Source organism: Paroedura picta, chromosome 6 (assembly GCF_049243985.1).
Source record: "Paroedura picta isolate Pp20150507F chromosome 6, Ppicta_v3.0, whole genome shotgun sequence".
Taxonomy (NCBI): Eukaryota; Metazoa; Chordata; class Lepidosauria; order Squamata; family Gekkonidae; genus Paroedura; species Paroedura picta.
This window is the reverse complement of record NC_135374.1, coordinates 6,405,905-6,427,215: the sequence shown is the minus strand read 5'-3', so window position 1 is coordinate 6,427,215 and position 21,311 is coordinate 6,405,905. Positions and strand designations below refer to the sequence as shown.

Here is a 21,311-nt window from a genome sequence, read left to right as displayed (position 1 = left end):
GTCAGACCAGAAGCTAAGCGGGGCCTACCCTGGCTAGTATTGGGAAGGGAGGCCTCAAAGGCTTTGGGTGGAGTTCTCCAAGGAACATGAAGGTCATGAAAAAGATGCAAGCCTTTAAACAGGCTTCCTCGGGAGGTGGTGGGTTCTCCATCTTTGGGAATGTTTAAACAGAGGCTGGAGAGCCATCTGACGGAGAGGCTGATTCTGTGAAGGCTCAAGGGGGTGGCAGGTGACAGTGGATGAGCGAGAGGATTGTGAGTGTCCTGCAGAGTGCAGGGGGTTGGACTAGAAGACCCATGAGGTCCCTTCCAACTTTATGATTCTGTGATTCTATACATCCCTCGCTTGGCTGCCAGACAAGCTTTGGGACTCTTGGCTACACAACACACACCATCCGAGTGGTGTGTTACTGTGTTAAGCTATTTTGTTGTAGATTTAAACTTCAAATCACTGTTCTGGGGTCTTTTGACACTGGGGGCGTGAGAATTTGCTTTTTAAGGTTCTGGTATCAGTATGCAAACGGTCTTTCTCCCCTCACTGTTCTAACAAACCTACAGCTTCAGCCTTGAGACTGGTAACGTATGAATCAAAGGCTTTATTTCCTGAATAAATCTCAGGACAAAGGAAATGAAGTTTGCCATGCTTATTCTCTAGGATGTTTAACTGTTTGAGAGAAAACAAATTCTATGAGGCTCTCCAAGTGAGAGAGACACACTCTAAAACAGGGTTAGTCAACCTGTGGTCCTCCAGATTAGCGATGTGGTCCTTCGCCTAACTGGAGGTGGGCCGCTAAGGACCCCTTCTCCCCCCCCCCCCCCCCGGCTCTTTACTTCATCCCCCCGGCCCTTTTGTGAAACCCTGGGGTTTCTTGACAGCCCTGGAAGGGTTTCCTTAAGGGTTTCTTCTCAGCCTCACCCACCTCACAGGGTGTCTGTTGTGGGGAGAGGAAAGGGAAGGCGACTGTAAGCCACTTTGAGACTCCTTCGGGTAGAGAAAAGTGGCATAGAAGAACCAACTCTTCTTCTTCTTCTTCTTCTTCTTTTTCTTCTTCATAGGTGGGAGTTAATTAATTCATTAGATATTTTTTTAATTTGTTAGATATTTATGAGGAGATATGACCATATGGTCAACCCCTCTAAATGGCCAATGATGGGCCTGGAGAGGGTGGGAAGGGGAGGGGTCCCGGGTGGGCGTGTCCACAGCTCTGCTTCCCAACCACATTCTGCATGATTTCACCACTTCTGGGGTTTCTCAAAGACTTAAGAATGTTCCAGGTCTTTCATAACGTTAAAAAAGTTACGGAAAGCTGGTATACCGGATAGCTACTCATGGGATTTTTCTCTGCCTTCTGCATCATTTTATTTAACGGATATATATAATTCTTATAAATCACTAAAGGAAGAAGTGAAGGTGTTTTTCATCCCAGGGTAAATAACGATGCAAACCTGATTAAAACTAAGGTATAATTTTGTCGCTGGGTAAAGATAGATGGATCCCTATGACAACTGCAGGTTTATACGAGGCACGGAAATTTTCATTTTCTTTTCGTGGGAAACGAAAATAAAAACTTTTTTTTTAAAATGAAAAGTTTACTTTGCACTTATCTCTCTCTCTCATTCTTTTTAATTCACCCAGTTTATGATACTTATTCACAAGCTTAATCTCTCATCTGAAGCTGTTTAATATCCCGGAAATGCAGGGTAGAAAGACATACTGGATATATATGTGTTTCCCCGTTCCTTTTGCAGTCACTCAAAATACCAAGTGAGTTTTCTCCCTCCCCCCCCCCCTTCACTCTTTTATTCTGACAATTTTGGCAGCATAAATAAGAAACAGCAGTTGTTGATACCTGGAGATGGAAATATGACTGCTACTTTTGATTAAATTTCTCCCGCTCTTGGATTATTTGTTTCATAAAACTTTCACGTGGCTGATTGCAATCATATGCATAATATATAATCTCCCCGTATCCAAAAGCCAAGCTCTGGCCCGCATGCAGGTTGCCAAACAGGGCTGGCTACAACGACCATTTCTACCCCTGCAGCCCTTGGAAGTTGAGGAACCATGAGGTTTTCAAAACAACCAAATTTTATGAGAGAGAGAAAAAAAAGTGAGCTAATACGGAGGCGAAACAATCTCCCTGAATCTGAACTAATTAGAAAATATTCGTTCCAAAGGGTTTATAACCCAAGGCTGGTGGTCTTGTGTGGTTACCTGGCCTGGGAGCTTGGATGTCTACAGCCATCTTTGAGCGTGGCAGGGAGGCACGGCCTGCTGCCATCACCCTCGGCCTGCCACTGGGGTGCCTGAAAGCCTGAAAAATATTTCAGGGGCTTCCGCATGGTCAAAATGGACATCTGGAGAACCACACTTCGGCCACCCCTCCAGTAGATTCAGTACAGGGAATGAAAGAGGAACATTCCCCCCTCCCCGCTTTCATCTCCGTGAAATCTTTCTGGAGGGGGTTTATTAATTATTTATCGTATGGCAGAGTTTACACACTGGAAACGTATCTGTATCTGTAACATAAATAAAGCCCGACTGGGGTGGTGGGAGGAGTCGAGACTCATCACATACCTGATTGGTCCACTGGGGAGTCACTCGCCACGGAGCACCAATCAGGCAGGGAATGCCCTGTCCCTGACTGCCTCCCCCTCCGTCTTCCTGCCGCACAAAGAGGTGGCAGTCAGGTAAGGCGGCCCAGGCCTCAGTGGATCTGCCCAGGTGGGGGGGTTGGAGGCTCTCACCAGAGCTTCCCCCTGCCCTGAGCTACAGCCTCACCAGGCCTTGTGGAGCTGCCCAGGGGGGAGGGAGGCATGGAGCTCCTGCCAGAGCTGGCCCCCACCCTGAGCAGCCCTGCCAAGGCCTTGCCAGGCCTTGGTGGAGCTGCCCACGGGGGGGGAGAGCCTAGAGCCTGCTGTATTTTTTGTATAATGGGCTTTTCTGCTAGTAATAATAGAAAATGTGTAGGCAAGTAGGTGCAATAGTCATACAGGCAGATCTGGGCAATCTTCCTAAATATAAATACCTAAATCTCCAGTCCACTCAGTTGTAGGTGGGGAGAGTTCAAAGAGTGCCGTCACATCTCCCTGGAAAGCACAACACAGTTGATTATTTTAATTTCTCCATGTACAGTATGACAAGGACACCGGTTATGAACTTCGTTGCATTCTATTTCTATACATCCATTCCTCTAGACCTAAATCTTATACAGCACTCAAGATATCATTACTCTGGTAACTGACTGAAGGAGAAGAAGGAGAAGAAGAAGAAGAAGAAGAAGGAGAAGAAGAAGAAGGAGGAGAAGAAGAAGAAGAGTTGATTCTTATATGTTGCTTTTGTCTACCCGAAGGAGGCTCAAAGAGGCTTACAATCTCCCACCCTGTGAGGTAGGTGAGGCTGAGAGAGCCCTGATATTACTGCTCGGTCAGAGCACAGTGCTGTGGCAAGTCCAAGGGGAGTGCATGTGAGGAGTGCAGATTCAAACCCGGCTTGCCGAATTAGAAGTCCACACTCCTAACCACTACACCAAGCTGGCTCTCTTTGTAGTCCCTGTATGGGCATTAGAAAAACGCTGTACGTCAGACTATTGCAATTGTAAACGCTGTAAAAGACTTAGGCCTGAGGGAATATATGTAGATACTAGGTGCAAAGCCCGTTGCATTCAGGAATACAACGAGCACTAAATGGGGGGGGGTAGTAGACAGCCTCCCCCTCCCCCTGGACCCAGGAAGTCTGCAGGCTGGAGAGCCAGTTTGGTGTAGTGGTTAGGAGTGCGGACTTCTAATCTGGCATGCCGGGTTCGATTCTGCGCTCCCCCCACATGCAACCAGCTGGGTGACCTTGGGCTGGCCACAGCACTGATAAAGCTGTTCTGACCGGGCAGTGATATCAGGGCTCTCTCAGCCTCACCCACCCCACAGGGTGTCTGTTGTGGGGAGAGGAAAGGGAAGGTGATTGGAAGCTGCTTTGAACCTCCTTCGGGTAGAGAAAAGCGGCATATAAGAACCAACTCTTCTTCTTCTTCTTCTTCTTCCCTGGGCAGGGAACTCACCAGCAGGGGCATCTCTCACAAAGCAGGGATCTGCAGCCTCCGAGCCTTGGAGGGAAGTGGAAGGAGCAGGGGGTATTCAGGGGTGAGGGATGGAAGGTGATTGGCTGGCCGCTGGACAGACAGGCAAGCCAATTGGAGGAGGAAGCACACAGGGGCGGGACAGCTGCCCTGAGTGGGTGTTAAGCGCTGAGTGGCACTTAAGCCATGAGTCCAGCTCCTCCTCTGAGCCCTTACCAGAAATATTAAGTGGAACACATCTAATGAAGCGGACTCACACAAGTCCATAATTTGTCACACTGTACATTGAGAAGTGAAAATAACCAATCTACAAACCGGGTACAGATGAGACAGTTTATTTAGAAGATTTACTTCCATCAGTTTTCGAGATCATTTTTAGTATACTTTGTCGCACAGCCTATTCCAAACACATACTCAGGATCGGGCCGCCTGTTATCTCTTCGAACTCCCTTGCCGTGCTCACAGAGCACTCGGCTATTATACGGGGCGAGAGTCGGGAGATAATAGCCAAATACAACGGGTGCGTCGGAAGAAAGGTCAGGGCTCCTGTGGCTACGGAGCAGATTCTCCCGAAAATGTCACCCCACAAAGAGCTGAAATGTCTTTATAACACCTTTCCGGGATGCCTTGCAATTAAACAGTGTCTCCTGGGATTCGTCCTTCCCTCTGTTATTTGCCAGAAGTGGAAAGAGTACGATTTTGAAGAGGTTGTCTCTCCCGTTGAACTTCTGCTACACGGGCGGCATTCCAGATGGCGCACTAAGCCACGGTTTTCCGCTGTGGGCGGAAACTAGCTTGGTGTTTGTGTGCCCCTCCCCTTCCCTTCTGGAACAGAGCATCAATAAGGATTCCTGGGTTGAAATACTCTCCAGCTCCCTGTGATGGAATGGCCGGTGAAGGTTAAAGCAGAAAGTAATAAAACAGGGTGACAATTCGACATGAAGAAGAAGAAGAGTTGGTTTTTGTACCCCACTTTTCACTACCGAAGGGAGTCTCAAGGCGGTTTACAATTGTCTTCCCTAACAGGATTGCTCTGTGAGAACAGCACTATCAGGGCTGTGACAAGCCCAAGGTGGCTGCATGTGGAGCGGGGGAATCAAACCCGGCCCACCAGATTAGAAGCCGCCACATTTAACCGCTATACCAAAATAGAAGTCAAACGTATTGACAGGCAGAGAATTGCATAACTTTAGAACGTACGATGAAGAAATTGAGCTTCTTAACAGTATCTAATACACTCTAGACAATCAGAAGGCAAAAGTAGGATGGACCAGAACTAATGGGATGAAATTAATGCCAAAGAAATTCTGTCTAAACCTCCGGAAGAAGTTCCTGACAGTTAAAGTGGTTTCTCAGTGGAACAGGCTTCCTCGGGAGGTGGTGGGTTCTCCATCTGTGGAGATTTGTAAACAGAGGCTGGATAGACATCTGACAGGCTGATTCTCTGAAGGCTCAAGGGGGTGGCAGGTGACAGTGGATGAGCGAGAGGGTTGTGAGTGTCCTGCACAGTGCACAGGGTTGGACTAGATGACCCAGGAGGTCCCTTCCAACTCTAGCATTCTGTGATTCTATGACTATAGCAGTCTTGATTGGATTAGATGCCTGTTAATGTCATCCAACAATAATCAAGATAAACTGTGTATGGCTATGAAAATACCATTGAATAATATAATTGAACTTATTGACAACAGTCATGTTGTTATTCTGTAATGTGTGTTTTTTGTTTTGATGGAAGAATCTCAACATTCAATTGATACGACGTGTTTCGGTCCCTATCAGACCTTCGTCAGATATTAATTGTGCTACAAAACAATGGACAAACTATCTTAATACAGAGATCTCGTATCTGCCCAAACCTAAAATCACAGTTTTTCATGGGATGGATACACCATCTCTTCACAAGGCCTTTGGTTTTGCATCCTGATGGAACTAGGTTTTAGCCACTGTATGACACAGATCATTGGACTGGATGGGCCATTGTCCTGATCCAACATGGCTTCTCTTATGTTCTTGTCTCTGGGGCAATGACTCTGTATGATTTGTGCATGGGGGGGCACAGTGGGAGGGCTTCTGGAGTTCTGGTCCTTTTGGTGGACCTCCTGATGATACAGGGGGATTTGGCCACTGTGTGATACATATCATGGGACTGGATGGGCCATTGTCCTGATCCAACATGGCTTCTCTTATGTTCTTGTCTCTGGGGCAATGACTCTGTATGATTTGTGCATGGGGGGGGGCACAGTGGGAGGGCTTCTGGAGTTCTGGTCCTTTTGGTGGACCTCCTGATGATACAGGGGGATTTGGCCACTGTGTGATACATATCATGGGACTGGATGGGCCATTGTCCTGATCCAACATGGCTTCTCTTATGTTCTTGTCTCTGGGGCAATGACTCTGTATGATTTGTGCATGGGGGGGGGGCACAGTGGGAGGGCTTCTGGAGTTCTGGTCCTTTTGGTGGACCTCCTGATGATACAGGGGGATTTGGCCACTGTGTGATACATATCATGGGACTGGATGGGCCATTGTCCTGATCCAACATGGCTTCTCTTATGTTCTTGTCTCTGGGGCAATGACTCTGTATGATTTGTGCATGGGGGGCACAGTGGGAGGGCTTCTGGAGTTATGGTCCTTTTGGTGGACCTCCTGATGATACAGGGGGATTTGGCCACTGTGTGATACATATCATGGGACTGGATGGGCCATTGTCCTGATCCAACATGGCTTCTCTTATGTTCTTGTCTCTGGGGCAATGACTCTGAATGATTTGTGCATGGGGGGGGCACAGTGGGAGGGCTTCTGGAGTTCTGGTCCTTTTGGTGGACCTCCTGATGATACAGGGGGATTTGGCCACTGTGTGATACATATCATGGGACTGGATGGGCCATTGTCCTGATCCAACATGGCTTCTCTTATGTTCTTGTCTCTGGGGCAATGACTCTGTATGATTTGTGCATGGGGGGGCACAGTGGGAGGGCTTCTGGAGTTCTGGTCCTTTTGGTGGACTTCCTGACAACACAGGGGGATTTGGCCACTGTGTGACACAGAGCATGGGACTGGATGGGCCATTGTCCTGATCCAACATGGCTTCTCTTATGTTCTTATCTCTGGGGCAATGACTCTTTGTATGATTGGTGCATGGGGGGCACAGTGGGAGGGCTTCTGGAGTTCAGGCCCTGCAAGTTGACCTCCTGGTAGCACCAGGGCTTTGGCCAATGTCTGACTGGATGAGTCATTGGCCAGGGCCAATATGGCTTCCCTTACGTACTTACGGGGTAAGACTTAATCTTGAATCTATCAGGAGAGATACGACAAATGCGACGGAATCCGTGCTTCCTCGGCGTGTGCCGAATTCTGATCTTTATTGATTTGATTCATTTTTATTACGTTGTCGTAGCCTTTCCTTTTGCGAAATGAAATCCCGGACAAGCTTTCCCCCTACAGCCGACCGAATGCTGTGCGTTACGTTAGGCCCAATAAAACCTTCCTGCCCGTTATTCATTCTATTGTTTAATTTATAGGCTTTTATGAAGGAGCCCACGCCGGAATGCGGTTTTGGCCTCTCTCTTGCTCTCTGTTTGAAAAGAGAGCGAGAGAGATGGAAATGTACTTCTGGAGTTGCAGATAATATATCTTTATGGTGTACTCTTTGAAATTACCCCCAATTCGTTGTCATTGTTCTCTCCCCGGTAGCTTTCAGTGCCGGTAGCAAGCTGTAAAGAAAGGTAACAAGATTTCGAGATGGATGAGGAGGGGAGAAAAGAAGAGAGTGGATTATTACTATTCATTTGCCTAGCCTTTTTATTCTTTAGCGGTCCTGCCCTTGTGGCTTGTGATGCCAACCTCCAGGCAGCGCCTGGGGATCCCCCGGAATTACAGAGATCACTTAAAATGAATCTACTGGAGGCTGGACTGGATGATCTTTGTACCCCATGGAGCCCTCTGACCTCTCCCGACTCCACCCCAAAATCTCCCAGAATTCCTCACCATGGATCTTCCAACAAGGTAGAATGATATGTAGTATCTAAGGCCGGGGTAGTCAAATTGCGGCCCTCCAGATGTCCATGGACTACAATTCCCATGAGCCCCTGCCAGCATTCACTGGCAGGGGCTCATGGGAATTGTAGTCCATGGACATCTGGAAGGCCGCAGTTTGACTACCCCTGATCTAAGGAAAGAAGGAAGATGTATACAACACACACACGTAGATATACCACACTGTCTGTTAAGGAGTATTCTTAAGTAGGTGTTTTCAGTATCGGCTTCTATAAATTGTCTATAATTATTTAGTAATAAATATATGTATTTCTTTTCTAATAATTGATAATTTTAACTTTGTATGTGGCGAATGTGGTGTGAGTGTCCTGCATAGTGTGGGGGGTTGGACTAGATGACCCAGGAGTTCCCTTCCAACTCTGTGATTCTATGAATCTGAATTATTAGGCCTTTGTATTTTTATTTCTTTAACATTTGGGGTCTTAATTCATGTTTTTGGGGTTCCATTTTCTTTTGGATTGATCTTACATTTGCCAGCCAGGCTGCTGGCTGGAGAAACCTGGAAGTGACATCATGCTACTCTAGGAATTGCTGGAACCATAGAGTCGGTGGCAATTTTGAGAACGGCATGAGATCACTTCCTGTTTTTCCTCAGAAGTCATGTCATACCGCTGGTGATTTTATGAAAATTAATTTTATTGTGCCAGCCAGCACAGTGGCTGCAGGAAGCAGATTTTCAGCAGGAGATCTCCCATTATAGCAATAGTTCTGGCGGTCCTGGTAGAGCCAAGCTGTACTTCAGGTCACGGCCGGGAAGAACTGGAAAGAAGAATATCGACAAGCTGAAACGTTTTTGGAGAAGGCAGCTAGACAGGTTGACGGGTTGAAATCCATACCTTACAAGGAGGGGCTGAGAGAGTTGGATCTGTATCGCATGGAGAAGAGCAGGGCAAGGGCAGGGCAATAGCTATAGGATAGCTATTTCAGGTACCGAATAACGTTAGCAAGCAATTGACAATAGCTAGTGTGATTGGATTAGTCGTGATATGCAAAGGGGTAGCAGGCATGGAGAAATCAGCATTGGGAAGGAGACAGAAAGCCAAGATCTTGATTCAGTCCAGGAGGATGCATTGTCTTGAGCTTGAAGGAGTGAGCAGAGGCTGAAAAAAACTCCTGCCCTGCCACAAGTCTTCTTAGCCTTGAATGTTCTTCTGGACTCTTGCTCTTTTCTGCTGCTAAAGATAGACCAACCTACAGATCTATTACCTGCCACTGAATGTCAAGAAAGGTGTCTCCAACAGAATGTACAACAGAATGTAAAAGAGCGGCCCAACACGTTTACTGTCTCCCCCTTCCCCCCCCCCCCCCGGTTTTAAAGAAAAGGACTCGGAGTAACAGGTTCAAATTATGGAAAAGGGAGTTCCACTAAAGTATTAGGAAGCATTTCCTGGTGGTGAAGGCTATTTGCACATGGAATATGTTGCTTCCGGGGATCGTGGAGTCTCCTTCATTGGAAGTTTTCCAGACCAGGGGTAGTCAACCTGTGGTCCTCCAGATGTCCATGGACTACAATTCCCATGAGCCCCTGCCAGCGTTTGCAAACGCTGGCAGGGGCTCATGGGAATTGTAGTCCATGGACATCTGGAGGACCACAGGTTGACTACCCCTGTTCCAGACGATATTGGATACGCACCTGTTAAGGGTGTGTGTGTTTTTAAGGCCCCGAGAAGGTGGGGGCTGGACTGGGTTGTCCTTGGCAGTCTCTTCCAGCTCTGTGTGGTTCTAATTCTGATACTGGTCGGTTGAAAAGCTCAATGGGAAAGTTTGGAGGTTTATGAGGATACGGTAACCTCTGGGTGAGCCCATAGGAAGCGATAGTTAGAGTTGGCCCAGCTAGGAGACAGATTAATGGACTAGCCCCAAGACCTGACCTTCCATTTTGGCATTTGTGGACAAAGCGCAGAATGGTGCCTGTGTTTATGGCGGGGAAGGCACTGTTTCCCGACTGATTCATCGTTTTTTATTTTCTTTCCCGGCTCCTTCCAGTCTTGATTTAAAAAAAAGAAAAAGATGGACACCAGGCGTCCATGTTGGAATAAATCAACAACCCGTAGCTCTTGGGCTGGCCACAATTCAGAGGCCATCAAATGGAGGCTGATAGGGAAGGGCACAGCGGCCAGGGGCTTGCAAATCATTCTGAGTCCCCCGAAGGTAAGGAGGCTGTCCACCTGTGTAAAGAAATTTTACACTTAAGTGCACCCATGGTTTCCCTCTGTGGAGGTGGGAACAAGAAGAGCCCTGTGCAGAAGGCAGGGGTAGTCAACCTGTGGTCCTCCAGATGTTCATGGACTACAATTGCCATGAGCCCCTGCCAGCGTTTGCTGGCAGGAGCTCGTGGGGATTGTAGTCCATGAACATCTGGAGGACCACAAGTTGACTACCCCTGCAGTAAGGGACAGTGAGGGCAGGAGAGGGCAAGATATTAATTATTTTGTCAGAGGCAGTGAAGGCTCTTGGCAGGGGCTTATGGGAATTGTAGTCCATGGACATCTGGAGGGCCGCAGTTTGACTACCCCTGCTCTAAACTCCCACCTGCCTCCAGAACTGAACATTATGAGAAAAGCACAATTCTCCCAGCAAGGCTGAGATGCTGTCTTTAACCCAGATTAGTTCTTTAATGCAGGCAATGCAAAACCTGGAGGAAAGAACCAGTGGATGAAAGTGATATATAAACACAATTGCTGCCGTGCTGTTGCCACTGGATTTTCCTCCGTGGACAACACAGTTGAGATGTAGATGATCGCTATAGCACAACGGTAACACAATATCCAATGAGGTGCGGATGCAGTCCACAGTGAGGACAGGAGAAGGGCCGTAGCTAAGATGTACAGCATCTCCTTGACATGCGGAAGGTCCCAAGTTCAGTCCCTGGTATCTCCTGTTAAAAGGACCAGGCAGTAAGTGATGAGAAAGATCTCTGCCTGAGACCCTGGAGAGCCAAGGAGAAGGTCCATGGCTCAGTGGCAGAGCATCTTCCTGGCATGCAGAAGGTTCCAAGTTCAATCCCTGTTATCTCCAGTTGAAAGGACCAGACAGTAAGTGATGAGAAAGATATCTGCTTGAGACCCTGGAGAGCCAAGGAGAAGGTCCATGGCTCAGTGGCAGAGCATCTTCCTGGCATGCAGAAGGTCCCAAGTTCAATCCCTGGTATCTCCAGTTGAAAGGACCAGGCAGTAAGTGATGAGAAAGATATCTGCTGGAGAGCCAAGGAGAAGGTCCATGGCTCAGTGGCAGAGCATCTTCCTGACATGCAGAAGGTCCCAAGTTCAATCCCTGGCATCTCCTGTTAAAAGGACCAGGCAGTAAGTGATGAGAAAGATCTCTGAGACCCTGGAGAGCCAAGGACCTTCCATGGCTCAGTGGCAGAGCATCTTCCTGGCATGCAGAAGGTCCCAAGTTCAACCCCTGGCATCTCCTGTTAAAAGGACCAACCAGTAGGTGATGGGAAAGACCTCTTCCCAAGACCCTGGAGACCCACCACCAGTTTGTTTCAGTATAAACACAGCTTTATGGGAAGACACTTTGGTTCTGTGGTAGGGCCTCTGTTTTACACGCAGAATGTCACAGGTTCAATCCAGGTTCAATCCTCAGCATCTCCAGTTAAAACAGTCAGGCAGTAGAAGGTGTGAAAGACCTCCACCTGAGACCCTGGAGAGGTGTGGAGAGGGGCTCTGAGATAGAACATCTGCTTTGCATGAAGAAGTCACTGGTTCAAGTCCTGGTGGTAAAGGACCAGGCAGGAGATGGTGTGAAAGACCTCCCCTGGAGAACTGCTTCCAGTTCTGAGTACCTGAGTAGAACCAGTGCTGACCTTGATTGATTCAGTCCAAGTCAGCTTCAAGCTTTTATGCAAGGGTCTCTGCAGCATAGCCAAGCCACGGACAATTGATGAATACCAAAAACATTCCATCAGAAAATACTGAGCTTGAATCCTCATTCAATGCAGCCTCCCAGGAAATGTTCCCCAATCCACAAAGATCAAGTTATTTTACCTGGTTTTGTTTGTAAGGCTTTGGAAGCGTTAGGAGAAAATGCCTAAGAAACTTCTTCAGAATTTCACCTCAAGCGATATTTGGAGCCAAATCTTTACCTTGGAGGAGCATCCAGAACTCTTAAGGGAAGGGAGCAAAACTTTTTGCTAAGACCAGAAATGTTTCGGCAGAAAACAAAGGGGGAGGTTGTTAGTCAAGCCCTGGCAAAGATCCTGTGGGTTTGACTTTTGTAGTCTGCTCTTCTTCCCCCCCACCCCACCTCGAGGGAGGCCCCGTGCAGCTCTTTCCTGTATTTGAGAGCTCTTGACAGAAAAACACGCATACGAGAGAGAGTCGGTGTTCTTCAGACAAGCCCCTAAAGGTTGAGGCAGCTGTGCCGTGAAATTAGTTCGCCTTGTAAAATAAGGGACGGCAAGCGGATGGCTGACATAAAAAGAAGTCACCTCCCTGCGCTGATTCATTTCTTTAATGGAGGCATAAGGAGGCCGTTAATCTGATTTCCTATATAATTCAGAAGAGTGCAGTTTCGCCAAGTGGCATCGGGGAAAGCTAATGCGGTGCAAATGTTGTTTTCTTATTGCGACTCCCCACACACACAGAGACACACACACACACCGTATTTCATTATGCTATAATTATTGCTCAGGATGGAGAAGAAAATGTGCATCTCTGTGCAGGAGGGAGACTCCAACTTCTTGATCAGTCGCTCGGGTTTCCACTTCAGAGGTTATATCGATGATCTGCACTGTCGGAAGGCTTGAGCACCGCCCGACAAGGAAGCCATGCTGCTCTGGCAAATGAAGGGCAAGAAAAGCCGGAAGGCAGGGGAACAGGACCTCCAGGCAGCAAAGACAGATCTAGACCTATAGAATAGGCTGCCTAAGGAGGTGGTGAGCTCCCCCTCACTGGCAGTCTTCAAGCAACGGTTGGAGACACACTTTTCTTGGATGCTTTAGGATGCTCTGGGCTGATCCTGCGTTGAGCAGGGGGTTGGACTAGATGGCCTGTATGGCCCCTTCCAGTTTGGTGTAGTGGAGAGCCAGTTTGGTGTAGTGGTTAGGAGTGTGGACTTCTAATCTGGCGTGCCGGGTTCGATTCTGCACTCCCCCACATGCCACCAGCTGGGTGACCTTGGGCTCGCCACGGCACTGATAAAACTGCTCTGACCGGGCAGTGATATCAGGGCTCTCTCAGCCTCACCCACCTCGCAGGGTGTGCGTTGTGGGGAGAGGAATGGGAAGGCGACTGTAAGCCGCTTTGAGCCTCCTTCGGGTAGAGAAAAGCGGCATATAAGAACCAACTCTTCTTCTTCTTCTTCTTCTCTATGATTCTATGATTCTATGACCTACGTTGCTAATTTGCAGCGTGGCCGAGGGGTTAAGAGGCCAGCTGGATTTGATTCCCCGCTCCTCCACGTGTAGCCATCCGGGTGACCTTGGAGCAGCCTCAGCCCCGATAGTGCTGTTCTCACAGTGGAGTTCTTTCAGCCTCTCACAGGGGAGAGGAAGGGAAGCCGCTTTGAGAGTCCTTCGGGCCATGAAAAGTGGGGTATAAATCCCAACTCTTCTTCTTGTTCTCCTTGATGGTATGTCATTAATGGCAATGGCTGCTAACCATGACGGCTAAATGGAACCTCCATGTGCAAAAGAGCAGAGACATTTTGGTACCCTGCTTTTTATTCCCCAGAGCCTCTTGTGGCGCAGAGTGGTAAAGCAGCAGGCATGCAGTCTGAAAGCTCTGCCCATGAGGCTGGGAGTTCGATCCCAGCAGCCGGCTCAAGGTTGACTCAGCCTTCCCTCCTTCCGAGGTCGGTAAAATGAGCTTGCTGGGGGGTAAACGGTAATGACTGGGGAAGGCACTGGCAAACCACCCCGTATTGAGTCTGCCATGAAAACGCTGGAGGGCGTCACCCCAAGGGTCAGACATGACTCAGTGCTTGCAGAGGAGATACCTTTACCTTTACCTTTTTACTCCCCAACAGAGTCTCAAGGTTGCTTAGAATCACCTACCTTCCCTCTCCCCGCAACAAGCACCCTGTGAGAGAGCACTGAGAGAACTGTCAGTGGTCACAAGGTCACATGTGGGAAGCAGAGAGGCCTCCATGTGATATGATACTACAGAATCCACCCTTTCAAGCAGCCATTTCCTCCAGTAGAACTGATCTCTCTAGTCTGGAGAAGCATTGTCGTCCCAGGGGATCTCTAGCTCCCAACTGGAGGTTGGCAACTCTTGAAAGTGTCGGGTCCCCTGTGGCCCTGGGCAGTTGTTGGACTCGGAACGTCTATCCAGATCTGGCTTTCTCAACCAGGGTTTTATGAAACCCTTGGGTTTGTTGAAGAAGCAGAAGAAGAAGAAGAAGAAGAAGAATTGGTTCTTATATGCTATGTAGATGTTATTGGGTTGGGCAGTCTTGGGGGAATGCCTGGTGGAGGCACCCCACACCACCACATGGACCAGCCGTTCTCAGCTTTGGTCTCCCGTTGGGTTGAGACTCAGAGACCAACAAGATTTTTGTAATATAAGAAGAAGAAGAAGAAGAAGAAGAAGAGTTGGTTCTTATATGCCGCTTTTCCCTACCCAAAGGAGGCTCAAAGCAGCTTACAGTTGCCTTCCCATTCCTCTCCCCACAACAGACACCCTGTGGGGTGGGTGAGGCTGAGAGAGCCCTGATATCACTGCCAGGTCAGAACAGTTTTATCAGTGCCGTGGGGAGCCCAAGGTCACCCAGCTGGCTGCATGTGGGGGAGCGCAGAATCGAACCCGGCATGCCAGATTAGAAGTCTGCACTCCTAACCACTACACCAAACTGGCTCTCACACCAAACTTGGTGGAAGAGTTACCCAAAGGGGTGCGTGTCAATTCATTTCTAATATATCTTTTAAATTTGTTCAACATTTATCGGGTGATATGACTATATACGGTTATGTCAACCTGACCCGCCCTCCCCAAATAGCCAATGATGGGCCTGGAGGGGGTGGGAAGGGGAGGGGCCCCAGTTCGGTGTGTCCTCAGCTCTGCTTCCCAACCATATTCTGCATGATCAAGCCACTTCTGGCGTTTCTTGAAGCTTGAAGAGTGTTTCCGGAGATTCTCAACAGGAAAAAGGCTGAGAACGGCTGGTCTTATGCAGACAGATGGCCGGTGTGATCCAGCAGTATGGTTCTCATGAGAGGAAAGGGAAGGCAAATGTAAGCCGCTTTGAGACTCCTTCGGGTAGAGAAAAGCGGCATATAAAAACCAACTCTTCTTCTTCCTCTTCAGTAATCTCAGGGCTCTCTCAGCCTCCCCTCCCTCACAGGGTGTCTGTTGTGGGGAGAGGAAGGGAAGGCGAATGAAACCCTCTTTGAGACTCCTTCGGGTAGAGAAAAGCTGCATAGAAGAACCAACTCTTCTTCTTCTTTAGAAACTATAGAGCAAGAATTTGGCTTTGGGGCATTCTCCAAATCCCCTTACTCACCTGTAAAGCTTCACATCACTCGGATTTCAGAGCTCATTTCTCCAAAGCCTCCTGTTCAGAAACTTCTCAAAGAGAGCGAGAGGGGGGAAGTGCAAAGCTGAATATAATCTGCTTTAATCCTTGTTAGGATATATTACACTTAGAAATATCGAGGCACGGCAAAGCCAACCGAGTGTATATGAATATAATCAAAAGGCTTTCGGGCGAAAGGGTGGAGGGTGGAGAATGACTGTCAGGGAAGGAATGTTCGTTGTGAATCCTCCTTTTTTTAAAACATCACTGTGGCAGGAGTGGGATAAATATGCTATGCTTCATTTTAGTGGAGAGATGTAAGAAGAAAGGTAAACATCGGACAGAAATGACACTTTCCCCCCGTTTCATTGAGAAGGCATCGTTTGCAGCGGCCCTTGGAATGTGAAGATGAAAAATGGAATTGACAGAGGAGTTTTTTAGAAGCAAAGTCAGACTGGTGCAGTTTTCGGATAGGCTTTTCCCACTGGGGTTTCGCGAAACTGTTGGGGTTTCTTGACGGCCCTGGAAGGGTTTCCTGAATGGGTTGGATTTAATTAAGTTTTAATATATTTTTTTAAATGTGTTAAACGTGTATTGGGTGATATGACCACATATGGTCATGTAGATCAGGGGTAGTCAACCTGTGGTCCTCCAGATGTCCATGGACTACAATTCCCATGAGCCCCTGCCAGCATTTGCTGGCAGGGGCTCATGGGGATTGTAGTCCATGGACATCTGGAGGACCACAGGTTGACTACCCCTGATTTAGATCTCCCACTCCAAAAGGCCAGGGGAGGGGGTGGGGAGGGGAGGGGCCTGGGTGGGCGTGTCCACAGCTCTGCTTCCCAACCTTATTCTACATCATTGCGCCACTTCTGGGGTTTCCCGAAGCCTGAAGAATGTTTCAGGGGTTTCACAATGCTAAAAAAGTTGCAAAAGGCTGTTCTAGGAAAACAAGTTTGGACACATGGAAAGAACTTTGTAGAAGGGCCATGGTGGATGTATTTGCTTTTCACTCCCCATGTGGCCCACAATCATGGAGGTAAAAATTGGGTTTCTTTTCAATACAGGATACTCTGGAGATCAGCTGGGTCTGTGTAGTACCCTCAAGTGTGAAGGGAGACCATACTGGAATGAAATGAGTGGCATAATTCTACATTCGATTCCCCAGTGCTCAGATTTATGCTTCCTTCCCTTTTTGATGAGGGCGTCATTCCAAAGGGTAGAGAGAGATGTCCAGACAAATAGAAACTTGTCCATATTTAAGCCTCCAATCATAGAATCATAGAATCATAGAGTTGGAAGGGACCCTAGAGGCCATCTAGTCCAACCCCCTGCTCAACGCAGGATTAGCCCTAAGCATCCTAAAGCATCCAAGAAAAGTGTGTATCCAACCTTTGCTTGAAGACTGCCAGTGAGGGGGAGCTCACCACCTCCTTAGGCAGCCTATTCCACTGCTGAACTACTCTGACTGTGAAAAACTTTTTCATGCATTGGTTACTAGGTTCACAAGAAAGCCATAGCGATAAAGGTATTCATAATAAACTAGGCAGCCAAATGACATCTGCATATCTAATTCTGAACATAGTATCAGATTGCAGCACCAAACATCCACACAATGGGGGCAGTGAGGCCATAGAGCCCAAGGCCTATCCCAGATGCAGCCTTCTAGCACTGGTATCCAGAGGGATGTGTTTCCTATAGTTATAGAATAACAGAGTAGGAAGGGACCTCCTGGGTCATCTAGTCCAACCTCCCCCCCACACAATGCTGGAAACTCAACACCCACTGTAGCCTGCCACCCCCTTGAACCTTCACCAAATCATCCTCTCCGTCAGATGGCTCTCCAGCCTCTGTTGAAAAATTTCCAAAGATGGAGAACCCACCGCCTCCCGAATCACCATGGTTAGTAGCCTTTGATAGACCTCTCCTCCCCAAATCTGTCCAATTCCATTTTAAAGGTAGCTGTGCCAGTGGTCCTAATATCACCAGTCATGTATAACAGTGGTCCCCAACCTTTTTATCACCGGGGACCACTCAACGCCTTTTACTGAGGCCCGGTGGGGGGGGGGGGGGTAGTTTACTCCTCTACTCTCAACCACTGCCCTAACGCTCTTTGATCGCTTTGGTAATGTTTAAACATCCCTTCAAAATAAGAGACAGACACGCCACAACAATGAACATCAGGAACATTTTATTTTCATGGAAATTTTAACTCATGACAATGACAAATCCATGGGAACCCTGAGCTTGTTTCTCTGCAAGGAGATAGTCCCATCTGGGAGTGATGGGAGACAATGACACCTGACGTGTGTTGTAAAGGGCCGGAGGGGGGGATGAAGTAAAGGGCCGGGGGGGGGGGGGGAGAAGGCGTCCTTCGGGGCCCACCTCCAATTAGTCGAAGGACCACATGTATGACAAGGAGAATTAGTTCTGTCTAATACGAACTTTTTTTTTTGGCAAAGATTTGTTTAGCTCTTGCTAATTTCTGGGGTGGAGTTTTACAACAGGAATACTAGATTTTTTTGTTGCGTCTTCCGCTCCTAAAATTATGTCTGGGCCAAAGGTAAAGTGGGGTGGTTTCTATTAGCAACAACTGTTAATTGCTAAATCCTAGAAACAAAGGATACACCTAGTACTTATCAGCCTCTAATTAAGAACTTGGGCCTTGCAAACATAACGAAATGATAAATTATGTTTGGGGGGGGGGAAATCGGAGAAAATTTGAACATAACAAGTCTCGAAACACTAAAAGCTCAGGCCAAATTCTTAAACTGCTCTGGAATATTAACAGATAGGTGGTAGTTATTATTCCTGTGGTTAAATCGCTATGGTGTTTTCTTCTCTCCTGTAATGACTGTCATGCCAGCTAAATTGTCTCTGTGGCGTAACATCATAATTGAAAATACCGTTTTCAAAAATAACCTTTCGGGGACTGCCAGAAGTTTTCGTGTAGGCTAACCCTCAAGTGACGTGGGTCCATTCTGCAAAAGGTGTCTGTCACGTCTGTCTCCGGAAAAACTCAACATTCGATATCTTTCTCCCCTCCTAGATCATCCGTCGAATCTTCAAAACCACTCAAGGCTCCGGACGCCGCCTCCTCCGCTCTCCCACGCCCACACGCCAAACCAGCACCATGCGGCCTCCATCAACTCCTTAAACCGAGGAAACTTCACCCCACGCAGCAACCCTAGCCCTGCCCCTACGGACCACTCCCTTTCTGGAGAGCAGCCAGCTGGTACCCAAGATTCCACCCATGCTCAGGACAACTGGTTACTTAACAGTAACATCCCTCTTGAGACGAGGTAAGTCCCTTCTTGGTCTGCTCCTGCTAAGTGCCTAGTCCTCATGGATGTGAACGATAACCTGGAAATACTTCTGGGGAGACATCGGGGTGGATCTGGACAGGGTGGGGTTTTTTTGCTTTTCACGTCTTCCGCCGACAAAACTTCTGACAATCTGACCCCTTTCTCCTCTGCCTCGCTTTGTCTTCAGGACAAACAAAACTCCGTGTAAATTGAATATATGAACCCGTCTATCATGGAGGGAGATATTTAGTCCAGCAAGCGGTTAATTCTTTGGATCTAAGTTCTTGTCCGACCTTGTGGCTTAAGATGGTGTTTTAACTGGAGATGCCAGGGATGGAACCTGAGTCCTTGTGAACACAATTCAGGTGTTCTAGTTAACTCAGCCTCATCCCAGTTGACTTAATGCCTCAATCAAAGAGTAGAAGAAGGCAAAATGAATAGCAAGAGCCAAGGGTTAAAATGCTGGACTAGAACCTGGGAAATCCTGGTTCGAATCCCTACGCATGCCATGAAAGCTTGCTTGGGTGACTTTAATGTAGGATTGCCATGTCTTCTTCTGGAAATGGGTGGGTTGTCAAGTTGACTGTTCCAGGTTGGGGGAATTCTTGAGGATTGAGGGAGGGTGCCTGGGGAGGACAGGAATCCTGCAGGGGGTACCATAGCTAGAGCAGGAGTGGTCAATCGTGGCTCTCCAGATGTCTATGGACCACAATCCCCATGAGCCTGAGCCCTAAAACCAACCTTCCAAAGTATCCCATTTCCTCCAGAGGAAGTGATCTCTGTGGTCTGGAGTTGAGCCATAATCTCCAGGTCCCATCTGGAGGTTGGCATCCATACCTTGGGCTGGTCATATACGTTCAGCCTAACCTACCTCACAGGGTTTAATTGAGGATAGAGGAGTGGAAAATGACGTAGGCCCCTTTAAGACCCATTGGGGTGAGACGTAAGATTTATCTAAACAAACAAATAGTGTGTCCTGTCAATTAAAACATGGGTTTCCTTGAATGCAGAATGTGGGTTTTCTGGAATATCCAATAACAAACAGGCATATTTCTTGTGTGAGGTCTTAAGGGGTCTTAAGGGGGCATGTGTTGTGCATCCAGCCTCTGGGGAACACATTACAAATCCTCCATCTTTTCCATTTAATATTTCTGGTAAGGCCTTGGAGGAGGAGCTGGTCTCATGGCTTAAGTGCCACTCAGCACTTAACACCCACTCAAGGCGGCTGTCCCACCCCTGAGTGCCTCATCCTCCAACCGGATTGCCTGTCTGTCCAGCAGCCAGCCAATCGCCTTTCATCCCCCATCCCTGACCACCCCCTCCTCCTTCCCACCGAGGCTCAGAGGCTGCAGATCCCTGCCAGGTGAGAGCTGCCCTTGCCAGTGAGTTCCCTAACAGCTGCCTGCAGCCTTTCCAGGTCCTGGGGGGAGGGGGAGGCTGTCCACAGAGTTCTTCCACTCCGCCTCCCGCCCCAAATCTAGTGCCCATTGTATTGTTTTGGGCAAATATTTTGCCCCGGCTTTTTCAATGTTTTTCACTTTAGATCAGCCTTTCTCAGCTTTCTCACCATTGAGAAACACCTGAAACGTCCTTCAGGCTTCGAGAAACCCCAGAAGTGGCACGATCATGCAGAATATGGTTGGGAAGCAGAGCGGTGGACACGCCCACTTGAGGCCCCTCCCCTTCCCACCCCCCTCCAGGCCCATCATTGGCCATTTGCGGATGGGCGGGTGTGTTGCCATGACCATATATGGTCATATCACTCCAATGCTTGACACATTTTCAAAAACATATTAAAAAATTAGCTCCCACCTATTCAGGAAACCCTTCCGGGACGATTCCCTTCCGGGAAACCCTAATTGAGAAAGCCTGCTTGAGAACTACGAGCCAAAGTCGGGAAGCTCCGTCCGTGGGTGGGGCCGGCTCACACAAAGTGCTTTCCTCTACAGGCCGATAGCCACAGCTACTCACTCTGTTGGGCAGCAGACTGGCCACTCAGCCTGACGTTTTTGCCGACAGAAGGTGTGAGAAGTCGTCTTTCACACTTTCCAGCCAGCCCCTTCTTGTTTGTCCACAGAAGCAAACGCCAGTCAAAGCTGCAGGCTTGTCAACGAAAAACATCTTGTTTCTGTTTTGATGGGGGGGGTTTTAAACACTGGGCACGATCCAGACCTTGTGGAGAGCTTTGGATTGTAATAGTAAAGATGCTATTAGAACCGGCCAGAGCTGTATGGAAGGGCGGTATAAAAATATAAATAAATAAATAAATTCTTCATTATCCTGTTGGAGTCTAAGTAGGAGGGCGTTACTGTAGCGTTTTCCAGCCTGCAATTGCCCTCCTGGTTTTCGTGCCAGAGGAGTTTAAATACGCAGAGAGGGTGGAACACCAGGCTGCTTAAAGAATAGAATAGTTC

At 48.1% G+C, this 21,311-nt stretch overlaps 1 protein-coding gene across 14 annotated transcripts in view; it reads left to right on the top strand.

The window, feature by feature from the left end:
• Positions 1-21,311, top strand: part of TENM4 (teneurin transmembrane protein 4) — a 1,513,397-nt gene that overhangs the window by 1,253,549 nt on the left and 238,537 nt on the right. For all 14 annotated transcript variants that reach the window (XM_077341303.1, XM_077341304.1, XM_077341305.1 and 11 more), the window contains one exon: positions 18,642-18,894. In XM_077341303.1, the coding sequence (XP_077197418.1) occupies positions 18,642-18,894 (253 nt within the window). The remainder of the gene's footprint in view (positions 1-18,641; positions 18,895-21,311) is intronic.